Source organism: Taurulus bubalis, assembly GCF_910589615.1.
Source record: "Taurulus bubalis genome assembly, chromosome: 1".
Classification (NCBI taxonomy): domain Eukaryota; kingdom Metazoa; phylum Chordata; class Actinopteri; order Perciformes; family Cottidae; genus Taurulus; species Taurulus bubalis.
Genome location: NC_136589.1, coordinates 35,246,096 through 35,258,182, shown reverse-complemented (window position 1 = coordinate 35,258,182; position 12,087 = coordinate 35,246,096). Strand labels below are relative to the sequence as shown.

The 12,087-nt window shown below is 45.3% G+C and overlaps 1 protein-coding gene across 1 annotated transcript in view; it reads left to right on the top strand.

Moving 5' to 3' along the window:
- Positions 1 to 219: 219 nt before the first annotated feature.
- The window catches only part of cdh2 (cadherin 2, type 1, N-cadherin (neuronal)), a gene marked incomplete at its 5' end in the record, with an annotated part of 56,515 nt that continues 44,647 nt past the window's right edge, over positions 220 to 12,087 (top strand). Inside the window, 2 exons of the mRNA XM_079218541.1 lie at positions 220 to 279; positions 1,967 to 2,075. Of these exons, the coding sequence (XP_079074667.1) occupies positions 220 to 279; positions 1,967 to 2,075 (169 nt within the window). The remainder of the gene's footprint in view (positions 280 to 1,966; positions 2,076 to 12,087) is intronic.

Here is a 12,087-nt window from a genome sequence, read left to right as displayed (position 1 = left end):
GCCGACGCCGCCACCACCACCACCACCTCTCCTCCTGCTGCTGCCTTTGTCGTAGAGGGATATTTATTTCTCTCCCCACCGCGGCCACGCTTTGTACCAGACGGATATTGTTTTGAATTTTTTTTTTTTCCTTGTATTGCTCCTTTTTTTTATTTTGAGGGGGTTACACGGATTCCAAAAAGCGAGCAGAGGGGAAATAAAGCAGTCGCGGGCGCACCAATGTACTCACTACACGAGGGCAGCGGTCTGTTTCTGCTGCTGGTCTTGGCAGGACTGCAGGTAATGTGTCTTCTTTTTTTTTTTAATATATTTTTTAGCTTTATTTGTCCACGGAGCGGTTTCAAGCAGGAGTTCCACCGGACAGTGTTTTGGGGCGCTTGTTTTGTTCGGCGGCGGCGACATTTGTTGAGTTCCGAGCTCGCCGTCGAGCGTGCAGGTTTTTTTTAATATTTTATATTCACGATAAAGTAGGTCTGGCACGTGTTGTATTGCCTGGCTAACGGTTCTTTTTGTGCGGGTATTACATGCGCACGAGGTGCCTGGTGTAGCTCAACCGCTACGCACGTTTGACTGAATTAATTCCAGCCCCCCCAAAAAAAGAGTTGAAATTGGCGATGGCGTAGCCTCGTTTCAGAGTTGAATCTGCTAAATCTTTTATTGTCGGAGAAGTTGGGCGACACGGGGCCCGCACTAACCCAGTTCTCATTTGGTTATATTTAGTGTAGGTTTAATATTTATGCAGACGGCTGCAGCGTGTACCACCCACCCCCGGCGAGTTAATTGCCTCTGGTAATAAAAAAAGAAGGAACGATGAAAAGTAGTCCAGTACAAAACACGGGCTACCCAGAGAGCATACACCATCACTGTAGGAATTAAGTGTGCGTTGTTATTAATATTGTTTTTAGGAAAGTATGTGACTATGTGGGTGTTTTTGCTAAACAACAGAAACAATAGCCCCCACAGTAATAATGCAGCTCTGGCAGCGGTGGTGAAGCACTGGTGTTTGTGTGGACACTTCTGTCCACAACTGTACATCTTGTTTGCTGAAACTAGAATTTCAGCTTTTATGCTAACTCTCCCCTCTCTGAGAGCATTTTCCATTTAAATGCCTGTGATTAAAAATGGCAAGTGGCACGGATACCCACAATGCTCTCTTTTTTTTTTTTTTTTTTAGCAGGACTCCTCACGTTTTACAGCTTTTTATGTGCATGCAAAGAGAAAAACAGGGCCAAGCCTCTGAATCAATGCTGATGTTGTGTGATGGGAGTATATTTGAACATGGACCTTCAGTTATGCTCTTCCTTGTGGTTTTCTTACTGTTCGTGATCTGTTTATCTTCTGCAAAATTCATGCGTAAGGGAAACACCCAGTGATTCCGCTACTCTTTTTTTTGTTGCTTTGCAACATCCCCATTATTCTCCAAACCCTTTGTGTTGACACCCTAAGCAGAGTTTTTCTTTTCGAGACGAGGCAAACAAAACAAAAAAAGCACTATATTGATCACAGTGATCGCCTTGCAGTTGTTCTTCCTTGTTTGTTCAGCTATTTACACTTAAATGTTTATTCCCATGACAGTGGATCGTTAGCATTTACTTTTATTTTTTTTATTGCTTTGTTCCTGTACTTCAGAGTGGAATGTTTGTCCAGAGTAAAGAGTGTGTTGATCAGAGGGACTTGGTCGTGGCCCCCTCCCTGGGCCCGGGCCCCTCCAGGGGTACAAATGGAGCTTGTTCTTGCCTAGCCATGCTTTTTGGCTAATGCTTAACCCTTTTGGCCTCATTATCCTAATTGCGGTCCCTGCTGCAAAAACAACAGATGCTTTTGTACAACTGTTGGGGACTTTCGGAACGTGACCAAGAGGTTTTTGGAGGGCAACAGAGTGCAATTTTTTTTTTTTTTTTTTTTTTTCAAGGTTGATTTATGACTCATTGTGACCCCCTCCCCTATCCCTCCCCCACCATTACAGATTGCAGCAGAGGGCAGGGGCGCCCCACCATGCAGACCAGGCTTCTCTGAAGATGTATACAAGGTTGTGGTGCCAGATATCACAGAGAAAGGACGTCCCCTTTTCAACGGTGAGTGGTGAACTATTCCCACTGCTGGATGCTTGTTATGTCTCTGTTTGCGCGTGTGTGTATGTGTGCATGCTCGCCGCCATGTGTTACATTTCTGGGAGGATCAGAACAAGCCTGACATATTTAAACAATTAGCTTCGGTGTAGCCGTGTTGTACTGCAAGTGGTGTAGTTTGCCTTGTAAACCAGCTCAAATGTGGTTCAACTTAACCATGTCGCTCCTGTCAGTTTTGCTTACATGCTGTTTTATTACTTTTTCTTTCTTTCTTTCTTTCTTTCTTTCTTTTTAGCTGACTCAAACATGTGCACGTTGTTCCCTAAGTCCTAGATCATACATTGCGACTAAACAGTTTGTGTTTTGTTTGCGAGGAATATTAACCACTGTCGTTAAAAGTGGGACAACTGTGTGATCGCACAGGTCAGAAAAAAAGTCCATTACACACTGATTTGAACACTTTTCACGCACAACTTTGATCAGGCAAATTATCTTGCTCCTAAAACGCCCCGGTGCCTTGAATACTGGTGCATTTCATTATTCCTCTTACCATATGCCATTATTGTGCATCAGCCTTGTTCTAATTTAACATCCCTTCAGTCCAGATTCAAACCATGCGTGAGGACGTGTTTCGGTCCGTTTCTTCTTTTTTTGAAACGAGTTTAAGCCTAAAAGGTTCCTGCTCGAATCCCAAATGGTAACATATCCATTCGCAGTGTTGCACCGCTAAGCCCACTCTGTGGCAGTAATAACAGCAATTTAATTATCTTTCAAAAATGTTTGTTACGGCAGTCGTCTTTCTGTGCCAGAGCTTTACAAAAACACATAACCTGGTGCAAAGAAGAAAGTGAAAAATAATGATTTTTTTTTTTTACATTTATTTTCCGCAGTAGCCCATTACACTGCAGCGAGCATGACCAATACTGCATCTTTGGAATTTAATATTGTCAAAATGAGGATGTAGGAACCATGAAAGAGTACGCAGGCCTACACACAGCAATAAAAAAAAGCCTGGAATATATCACCAGCGTGCTATTAGGGAGGATGGAGCCTTGAGGTCATTTGGACCAGAAGACATTCTCACTTGTGTTGGATTTCACAGTTTGTGCCTAAAACTTGCACGCTGTCGTTAGTGTGAGTCAGATAGGGGAAAAGGGGAGGTAGCAATGACGAGAGAAGAAAGGGGAGAGGGAAGAGTGCTTGCTATGGATGGGTACGGCTTTCATTGGGCTTTACCTTGTGCACAAGTTCCCTCCGTTTGATCCTGCAGGTGATGAATTTCCCTCTGTTGGCTTGTGGATGAGCCGTGACCTGGGGTAATCAGGTTCCCTTTTGTTTGCTGCCCCCCTCCTCTTTCCTCCTTTCTCTGACTCCCACCCCCTCCCCCAGCGAGCCAATGCTCTGTGGGGACTTCCTTGACAGAGAGAGGCACTCCTGTGTCATTGTAATGCAGCGGGGCTCAGCAGCACTGTGGGCTGATGTTAATGAAACTGCATTCTCTAATGAAAAAGCTCCTGTGGCATGTTTTTGAAAGACAAAGCCCCCACAGTGTGGAGGGCATGCACACCGTTTTTGTACTTTGCCTCCACCATGCTGGTTGGGGATATTGTTTTTTTGACCAGGAGCTGACGGTTGTTGTTTTTTTCATTTATATTGATGCTTCTATAGCCGCATGTAGCCTTCTTTTGCTTTAAGTTTCCTTGCATTCCATTAGCTTTGTTAATGCTGCCCCGAAAGGTCTCGGCCAAAGATTGGAGAACCATTGAGTGAATCGTGTTGGGGTTGTTTTTCTTAACCACACCTGAAGGTCTGAACCCGTTTCAACAGAATAACCCAGTCGACTAACTCCAGTCTCCCCGGGCTATTGGCTGGTAGTTTAGCGAAGTTGAAGTAGACCTCGCTCGCATAGCCGTGTAATACTATCTGTACATTGTGTGAGGTGTCCGTAATGGGAGTCCATCGCTTGTATTGTATTGCCTTTGACCCCGGTTTATGCATGAGATGCAGCAGGGGGGGAGCTGTTGTATATCTTTGTCCCATCTAATTGCAGTTTCTCCATTTTGTTACTGATAAAGGCAATACACATCATGCAGTTTGTAAAAACCTGGAAATGGGTTGGGGGAGGGGTGGGGAGCCATTCACATGTAAACGGTTGACATTGTATGTGCTAAACTAAAGGCATCCTGTGGATTTGACAACAGCAATTGTGGCCAATCAGTTAACGTAGCTATTTGACTGTAAGATTTTAATCACATTCCTCGATTGGGGGGAGGGTTAGACTAGACTTTAACTGTTAGTTGGCCAAGTGATGCCCCATTAATTCTCAATAGATGTGTTAAAAATGCATTTCCTAAAAGTTGCTTGGCAGAGCAGCACGGGGGAGAAGCCAGGAAAGGACAATTATTCCTGTTATGCGAACTCCTCTCCGGTGATCCATTAAAGGGAGGTTACGCTCATTGTTTGCAGATGCAAAACCGCGTCAGGATTAAGGGGTTACCCACTGTCTACCCTCTGGGGCCCCATATGACCTTGCTTTTAATCTCGGAAATATTTGCTCTGGCCTGATGCTGAGCGAAACCACCAAACGCGAGTTAATCATTATCAGACCATCGCGCAGATGAAAGTTTTGCGATGTTTTGTGCGGCGTTTCCTCTTATCTTGTTTAGTCGCTTGATAAAGTGACTTGTTTTACAGAATTACATTTAATTTCAGGTCTGATTGCGGGTGTTTTGCCTCTGGGTGTCTAATGGAATTCTAGTGGCTTTGGATAGCTGACACACATAGCATTTTCTTTTTCTTTTTTTTTTTTACCAGATGAGGCTTTTAAAGTGGGGTTGCAAAGTGAGTCAGTCGGTGCATTATTCAGCAGAGGTTTCCCTCCCTAAAAAGTGGGTTAATGAAAAGCCCAAAAGCCTAATTGAGCCTAATACACTCTCTTATGCTGCTGCTCGGCCACCCCTCCCCCACCCCACAACCATGTATTCTGCTTTAATTTTTCATACCTCCACCCCCCCACAGCCCTGTGTTTTGCTGCTGCTTCTCTTTTTTTCTTTTTTTTTGTGTGACTATTATGGCTATTGTCTGCTCTAGCTTCTAGGTTGAAGTGCTTCAAAAGTGAGCGTGTCAAGAGAGGCCAGGGAGCCGGTTCCACAGAATGAGTCGAGGGGGAGGGATTCACAGTTGTCCAGTTTAATAATGTGAATATGTAACAATTAGTGTCAATGTCAGTGGCAAGAACATAACCTCCAAAGTGCTGTCGCGTTATTTATATATATATATATATATATATATATATATATATATATATATATATACACATACACACACACACACACACACATCTCAGAATGTTCAATTAATCTATCATTACCTCTCTTTGCTGTGCTTGTTTAAGGCAACCCTTTTAAACAAACCAAATTTCACCCTTTTGACAAGAAAAACACTGCATTTGCGAAATCTGGATTTTTGCAGCGACCAAAACCATTTCTTGCGTCGTTCTGGCTGTCTGCACCCCCGTTCAAGATTCCGACGGCCCTGGGTACAGCTGGGGCCACTCAGATGTGTTTAAGGGGCCCCAGTGTTTGGCGAGACGTGACCCTGCTCGACCCTCTCCTGTAAACTAGGCCGAGTGCTCAGCAACATACTCGGGCCTTTTTCTTTTTTCCTGCTCTCGGATTTGTGATGATGGGGGTTTTCCTGGTGAGGTATAGATAAAACACCAGTCAAAGAGGCCCTGACCCGTCACTTGGGGAGGCACCACCACCTTGTGTTGTTCTGACGGAGTCGATCGTTCATCTCTTGGAGAAACAAGACAAAGACAAATTAACCAAGAAACATTGGGCATTACATCACTATTATGGCCCTTGTAATATGGACCAAAGATTATAAAGGGCCGTCTCTGGAACATTGCAGAATTTCCATTTTTGTGCAGCTGTGTCCCTTTTTATTGAAATATTCAGCTTAGGCGACAACCTCACACCAAGGGGATCTGCTGAAGTCCGGCGTCATAAAGAAAAGAGTGGCTGCCATTGAGATTGTTTGTGTTTGAGGTGTAGGAGGTCTTTATCGACGTCTGCGCTGATGCTGAATAATTCAGCAGTCAAACATAACTTTCTTAATATTCAAATCCCCCGTTTCAAGATGAGATCCATGAGGAGCAGTCATACAGCAGATGAAGCAAGATGACACACACACACACAGGTTTTTTTATTTTTTTCTGGAAGTGGATCAATGAGTCCAGGGTCTTCGTTTGCAGTGATCGATATATATTGTAATGTAGACAGCGCTCCAATTCCCAGCTCAAGCATTGCAGACCGGCTGGCTGGCTGGTTGGAGTGGAATTTGTTTGATTCTTTATTGTTTTCCGCCTGCAAACATTTATTTTCATTTCCTGTCACTGAATCTATTTCTTTTTCTTGGGAGCACCATGGCCTAGATAACCGCCACATATTGTGACAGCAGATTGAATCTCGGCAGTGCGAGGTTTTGGGAAGTAACCTTTGATGCAGTTTGCCTCCAGTGTGACGGGGGAAGGAGACTGGGCCGAATGCTCGTGCTAGGGCCACCGCAGCCATTTGCCAGAGGATCGCGGCTCTGTTACGGTCCTCGGGCCATATTGTAGAACTGAACGAGTGATGTTAGCGCATTAAAACGCAGGCAGCCATCTGTGGCTAATGTGTGGGTGTGTTTTTCTGAGTCTGCTGGGTGGCATTACAGAATGAGACTTAGTTTATGTATGTCTGACCTTTTTTTTTGTTGAGACACTTCAATTCTGGACTAAACCAAACGCTAGTCTGATAATACTGCCGCCACATTTGGATGCAGACGGGTACTTGAGCAAAGGCTAAATGTAGATAAAGTAGGACTGACGCTAACCTGATGGCTTCTCATCACCTCTGTTCATGTTTGCTCTTATCAGTTGCAGGCCCTAACCCCCGGCACCCGACGGTGTGCGGCTCTGACATTGGGCTGTAGTTTAGGTGTCCCTCTCACATGCCTGCCATGAATGTGTGTGGGGGGGGTTGTCCTTGGCATATAATTAGCTCATTCAATCCAGACAGCTCTTGGTGGTGGTGGTGGTGTTGTTGTTGAAGGGCAGTGCCTGGTAACAAGAGACTTCTATAACTAGCTGGTGGAGGTTAATGGACCTCGATCGCTTGACGGAAAAATCAGCAGCCAGGCTGCGCTGTATAATCCGACTGGTTAAATGCAGATTGTAATTTGTCTTCCGTAAAGGTTGCATGCAGCACACACACACACACACACACACACACACACACACACACACACACACACACACACACACACACACACACACACACACACACACACACACACACACACACACACACACACACACAGGATGTGAAAAAGCAGACCGTCCGCTGCATTGCACAGTCACACGGTCGCGTGATGGTTGGAGGGCTTTTATAGGTTATTTGGTTCTAGATCACACCTGGGCCCCTGCAGCCCTGATGCCCTATTGCTATGGAGGTTTTCTTTCTTCTTCTTCTTTTTTTAAATTGGTGTGTGCGCTTCTATTTACAACACTGTCAAAAGAGAAAAGATTTATATATTCTGTTAAAACAATAATTTCCTGTTTGCAGTTTGGCCTCCACATAAGAGCGGGAGCTGGGATCCTTCTCGCCGATTGTTGTGTTGCCTAGCTGGCCCACCGGCTCCGGACGTGTTTCTTTTATATTTATTTATTTTTATTTAACGTGAAGAACGCCCAGAACGTGCATAACATCACCCCGCTATGTAATGAGGCTGTGTATAAATAGCTGTATTGACCTGGCTTTCTGCATACATGCCTCCGTAGAACTAGGCTGGGGATATTTTTCAAACACTAGAACAAGTGTGGGAAAGGAAATGCCAGCTTGCACCTAGAAGACAATACATCAGCACTATGGAGTGAATTGTTTACTTTACCTGGGACTGATTTGTAGATTTGAGGGCCATTTCTCTTCCGTGAGACAGCCCTTTTTTTGTGGGGGGGGGGGGGATATGGAGCAAACAGCTCCATATCTCTTTCACAGATCCTGTCTCTACAAAGAGAGCTCTGTTTGCAGTGTTGCCCCAGCTGTTTATTGTGCAATACCCCTGTTCGATTAATTTTTTTGCCCACGGTTTCTCCCTCTGCCGGCCTTTTTTTTTTTCCTCATTACGTTTGGCTAAGTGAGAGTATAGAGAGCCTTGGCTTCACTTTTTACATTGACAGACCTGTGAAGACTCTCTCTCTCTCACTCTCACTCTCACTCTCTCACACACACACACACACCAAATCTTTTGTTCTAAAGGCAGTGCGTTTGGCTTCTGGTTTTGTTGCTTTCAGGGAAGAATGCATTCACTGGCTGCCCAGATGTAAATTCAACGAAGCTGAACCACAGACAACGGGCAGACACAAGGTCTTTTTGTGCAGGGTCAAACCGGGAAGCCAATACTCAAATGAATATATTAATGAGGGTTTAAACAAACGTAGAAAATAGACACAGAACCGGCCTTGTGTTTAGCCTCCTTCTTTAATGCGAGTGACACACATAGCTCACATTTTCAAAAAAAACTCTCGTTGCGTTCGAGGGAGGGGGACTACATGAATCGGCACGCCATTATTCCTCCTGCCAACAAAAGAGAGAAATTTGAAGCAGGGACACGTTAATTGACCCAGATACTGTAACCATGTTCACAAAAGCCAATATCCTGCCTGAGGGAGAGACGTCTACCTCCTGCAGGGTGGGGTGGGGGCATGCTGACTATTGTGTTCCGGCTGGGGGGGTTGGGCTTCAATTTCAACGCACCAGCGCCTCTCTGGACACCGGCCTCTGAGGAGTCGCTGGGTCGTATCTTGTGACATTCTCCATACGTCCTCCTTCCCATCCAGCCCTCCATCACCTCCGCCACTCCCCTCCTTCCCCTCCCCCTCCCCTGCCACTACTTGAGCTATAAGATGGAGCAGCTCCCTTGGCTCCGTACAATGATTGATGTGACTTAATTGAGTAATGCAAGGACAGTACTGCAGCATTTAGTGCTTTATTCTTTAACTGAGTTTGTCTCTCAGAGTGACCTTGGTCGCTCCACGGCTTCGGCTGTGGGATCTAAGTGGCGTTAGTAATATGTTTTGAAGGATGGATGGCGGAAAGTTTTTGGTTGTTGTTGTTTTTTCACATTAACTTTGTGTGTCCGCGTGATCCAAGAGACGGGATATAAAGGATATCTTTACTTACAGTAAAATTTAATTTGTTCTTTATTGGATTGATGACTCTGAACACTTCCTTCCACACCCCGCCCTCCACCCTCCCAAGCCGTTGACTCATCAGAAAAGCATATGTAGTCCGTCATATTACTTGTCTCAAGTGATCTACTCTTACCGGGTCTTGCTGACACCAGTGTCTGCCATCACCGCGCAGGTATTATGATTGACCTGCGGCAATATCTAGTCTCCATTTGAGCGCGCACACTATGGCAGTGAGCAACACATCGCTCTGCAGCCCGCGTTGTCTGGGTTTATATTATCTCTGCCTCTGTCGATATTTACTGAGGCATTAAAGAGCGTGCAGCATGTCGCCACTTTATTTCCTGTAGCACTGCCTGCTCAGCAGGACAGGAGCTTCGGGGGGGTAGAGAGGGGGGGTAGATTCCTGCTGAAGAGTGTAACTGCTGCTACAAGATGAGGGGCCTGCTAATTTCTAAAACATGTCGAGTCTGACTGAGTCTGCACAAACGAGCTGTCGAAGACAAAAGACACGTGGCATAACGGTCTAATTGCGATTTTTTTTTTTTTTTGATTTCTCCACTCGTAAACGGCTTCCTGCCTAAAAAGTTGTGAGCACAATGCATGGTATTGTGGAGGTGATACAACGGTTGTATTATCAACCGCTCGAGGTGGCTGTGTTCGTAAATCAGGTCGCACTAAAGACTTCATCACAGACCTCGCTACAATTTACATTTTGGTCTCCAGGCTCTGGTTTCCCTTCGGCTCTCGGTTCTTTCGCCCCTGGCCGGGCAGGTACACGTCCTGCTTGTGAGGTTGTGAGCTGGGAGAGGCCGTCCATTTAGAGCTGTGCGATTAACTGTGTTAAAAATCAATATTTACGTTCAAATCTCATTCGCACACGACAATGATTCTGCTTGTGTTTTGGATTAGCGGGAGATCATCATTTTCTTGCTAAATCGCACAGAGTAGGAAACTAGTGAAAATTACCGGCCAGGAAGTGAACGTATGCAAGCCAATCCAGCATGCCCACAGTCCATGCTTCCAGTATGGCAACATACGGGTTACATCGGCATGAAAACAGCTTTTAGATTATTCAATGATTGCTGTTAGCTGCCAATATGATGAAGTGTTCAAGTTCGTAGTATGACCAGAAACATCTGATAGGATCTAATCTGAACGTGTTTCAAGGAGGGGAAGAAGGAGAAATGGTCAAATGCATTACGGCGTGACGGTGTTACTATTTTCCGTTTCCCCATCCATCGTACGCTGGACATCGGCAACGCAGGTTTCCAAATGTTTACCAGCCTCCCATCCAACTGTCCTTCCGATTCCTCCAAAGTGCAACGCACTCGATCTTATATAGATCATGTGTCAGCCCTTCACTCTCACACTAAGTGTTCTAAGCACCGTGACCTTTGTAGAAGATAAGCTTCCATTCGGCCGACTTGAGGAGTTCGGAATAACGGCGTCAACCATTAATTTATGGCAGTGCTAACCATATGAGGGCTATGAGCCAAGGTTATTGACCTTTCACGCCTGTCACTGGTGATAGGGGAAGCGAGACCCAGCAGGGAAATGAATTGGGCTTATTAAGGAGCTGGGCTTTGAATCTAACCGGAGTGGAGTGGAGTGGGGGGGGGGGGGGCAGGGCAGAAACTTTATTCTCCAGTTTTCTCTTTCATTTAAATCATTATTTTCTTTTCTTTTTACACCGTTTGACCAATTGATAGCAGGAGTTCTACTGAATCATAATGCTTCCCTGACTGTGTCTGGGAGAGATCCGGGCGCAGTGCGTGAAATGCCTGAAGGATTAACACTTGGAGCACAAAACGCATTACAGAGGCACATCTTCAACTGAGGTCATTATTATCAGATGAGGGATTTTGTGGACTCGGAATCAAAGCTTTGACGCAGAGGCGATTTTGCAAGACTTTTAGCCGTTTTTTTAAGCCCAAAATCCTTTTTGCCAATGTGGGTCTTGTGCTTGTGATTTACTTTAGGTTTGCAGCTGTAAGACAAAGGGGGGATAGAGAGAGCTGCACGGGCAGATACAACAACAACAACAACAACAACTACAACATTTGAATAAAATGAAGCATGTAAAGAATGCCGCGGACAGAGGAGAACGAGCGCATGTTATTTCAGCCCCGTCCTCCCTTCAGAGCTCCCCGTCTGCAACAACCTGGTGGGAGGCAAGGAAGGCATGCATTTATATTGGATCAACGTGCTATGATATTTTTCCCAGTTCCACGTGTTTATAATCATACCCCGTTCCCTTGTGGGAGGGGGGTTCAACTAAAACCCTTTTTTATTGACTCTGGAGAAGCTCTTCTCTGCCTGATGCATTGTTTGTACATAGGGCCACAATCACATCCCGGTGGATACAACTTGGGAACTTGCACCGTGAATGTGCTTCTGTTTATTAGAAGCACATCCCCCGGGGGTCCAACTTTAAGGACGTTCTTAATATTGTGCATTTGTTCCGTTCATACCGCCGATATTACGAGTGGGCTTAGCTATAACCTCATTAGGAGAGCGAGAACAGAGACGAGGCCACTGATGGTGCTTCAGCCGCCCTCTGTAGTGTTCATTGAGAGCAGCCTGTTGAATTTTTCAAGTGTTTGTTTATCTGCGACCAGATAGCCAGAGGATCAGGTAAAAGGACTATTGCATGAGAATTGTGTGTGTGTGTGTGTTGAGGGGCGGTGGGACTTATTTGCATGCTGAGGTGGACTACTTATCAAAATGGACAGCGTGTGCAACAAATAAAAAAAGTTATCTTTGCCTGTGGGCAACAGCGGGGTA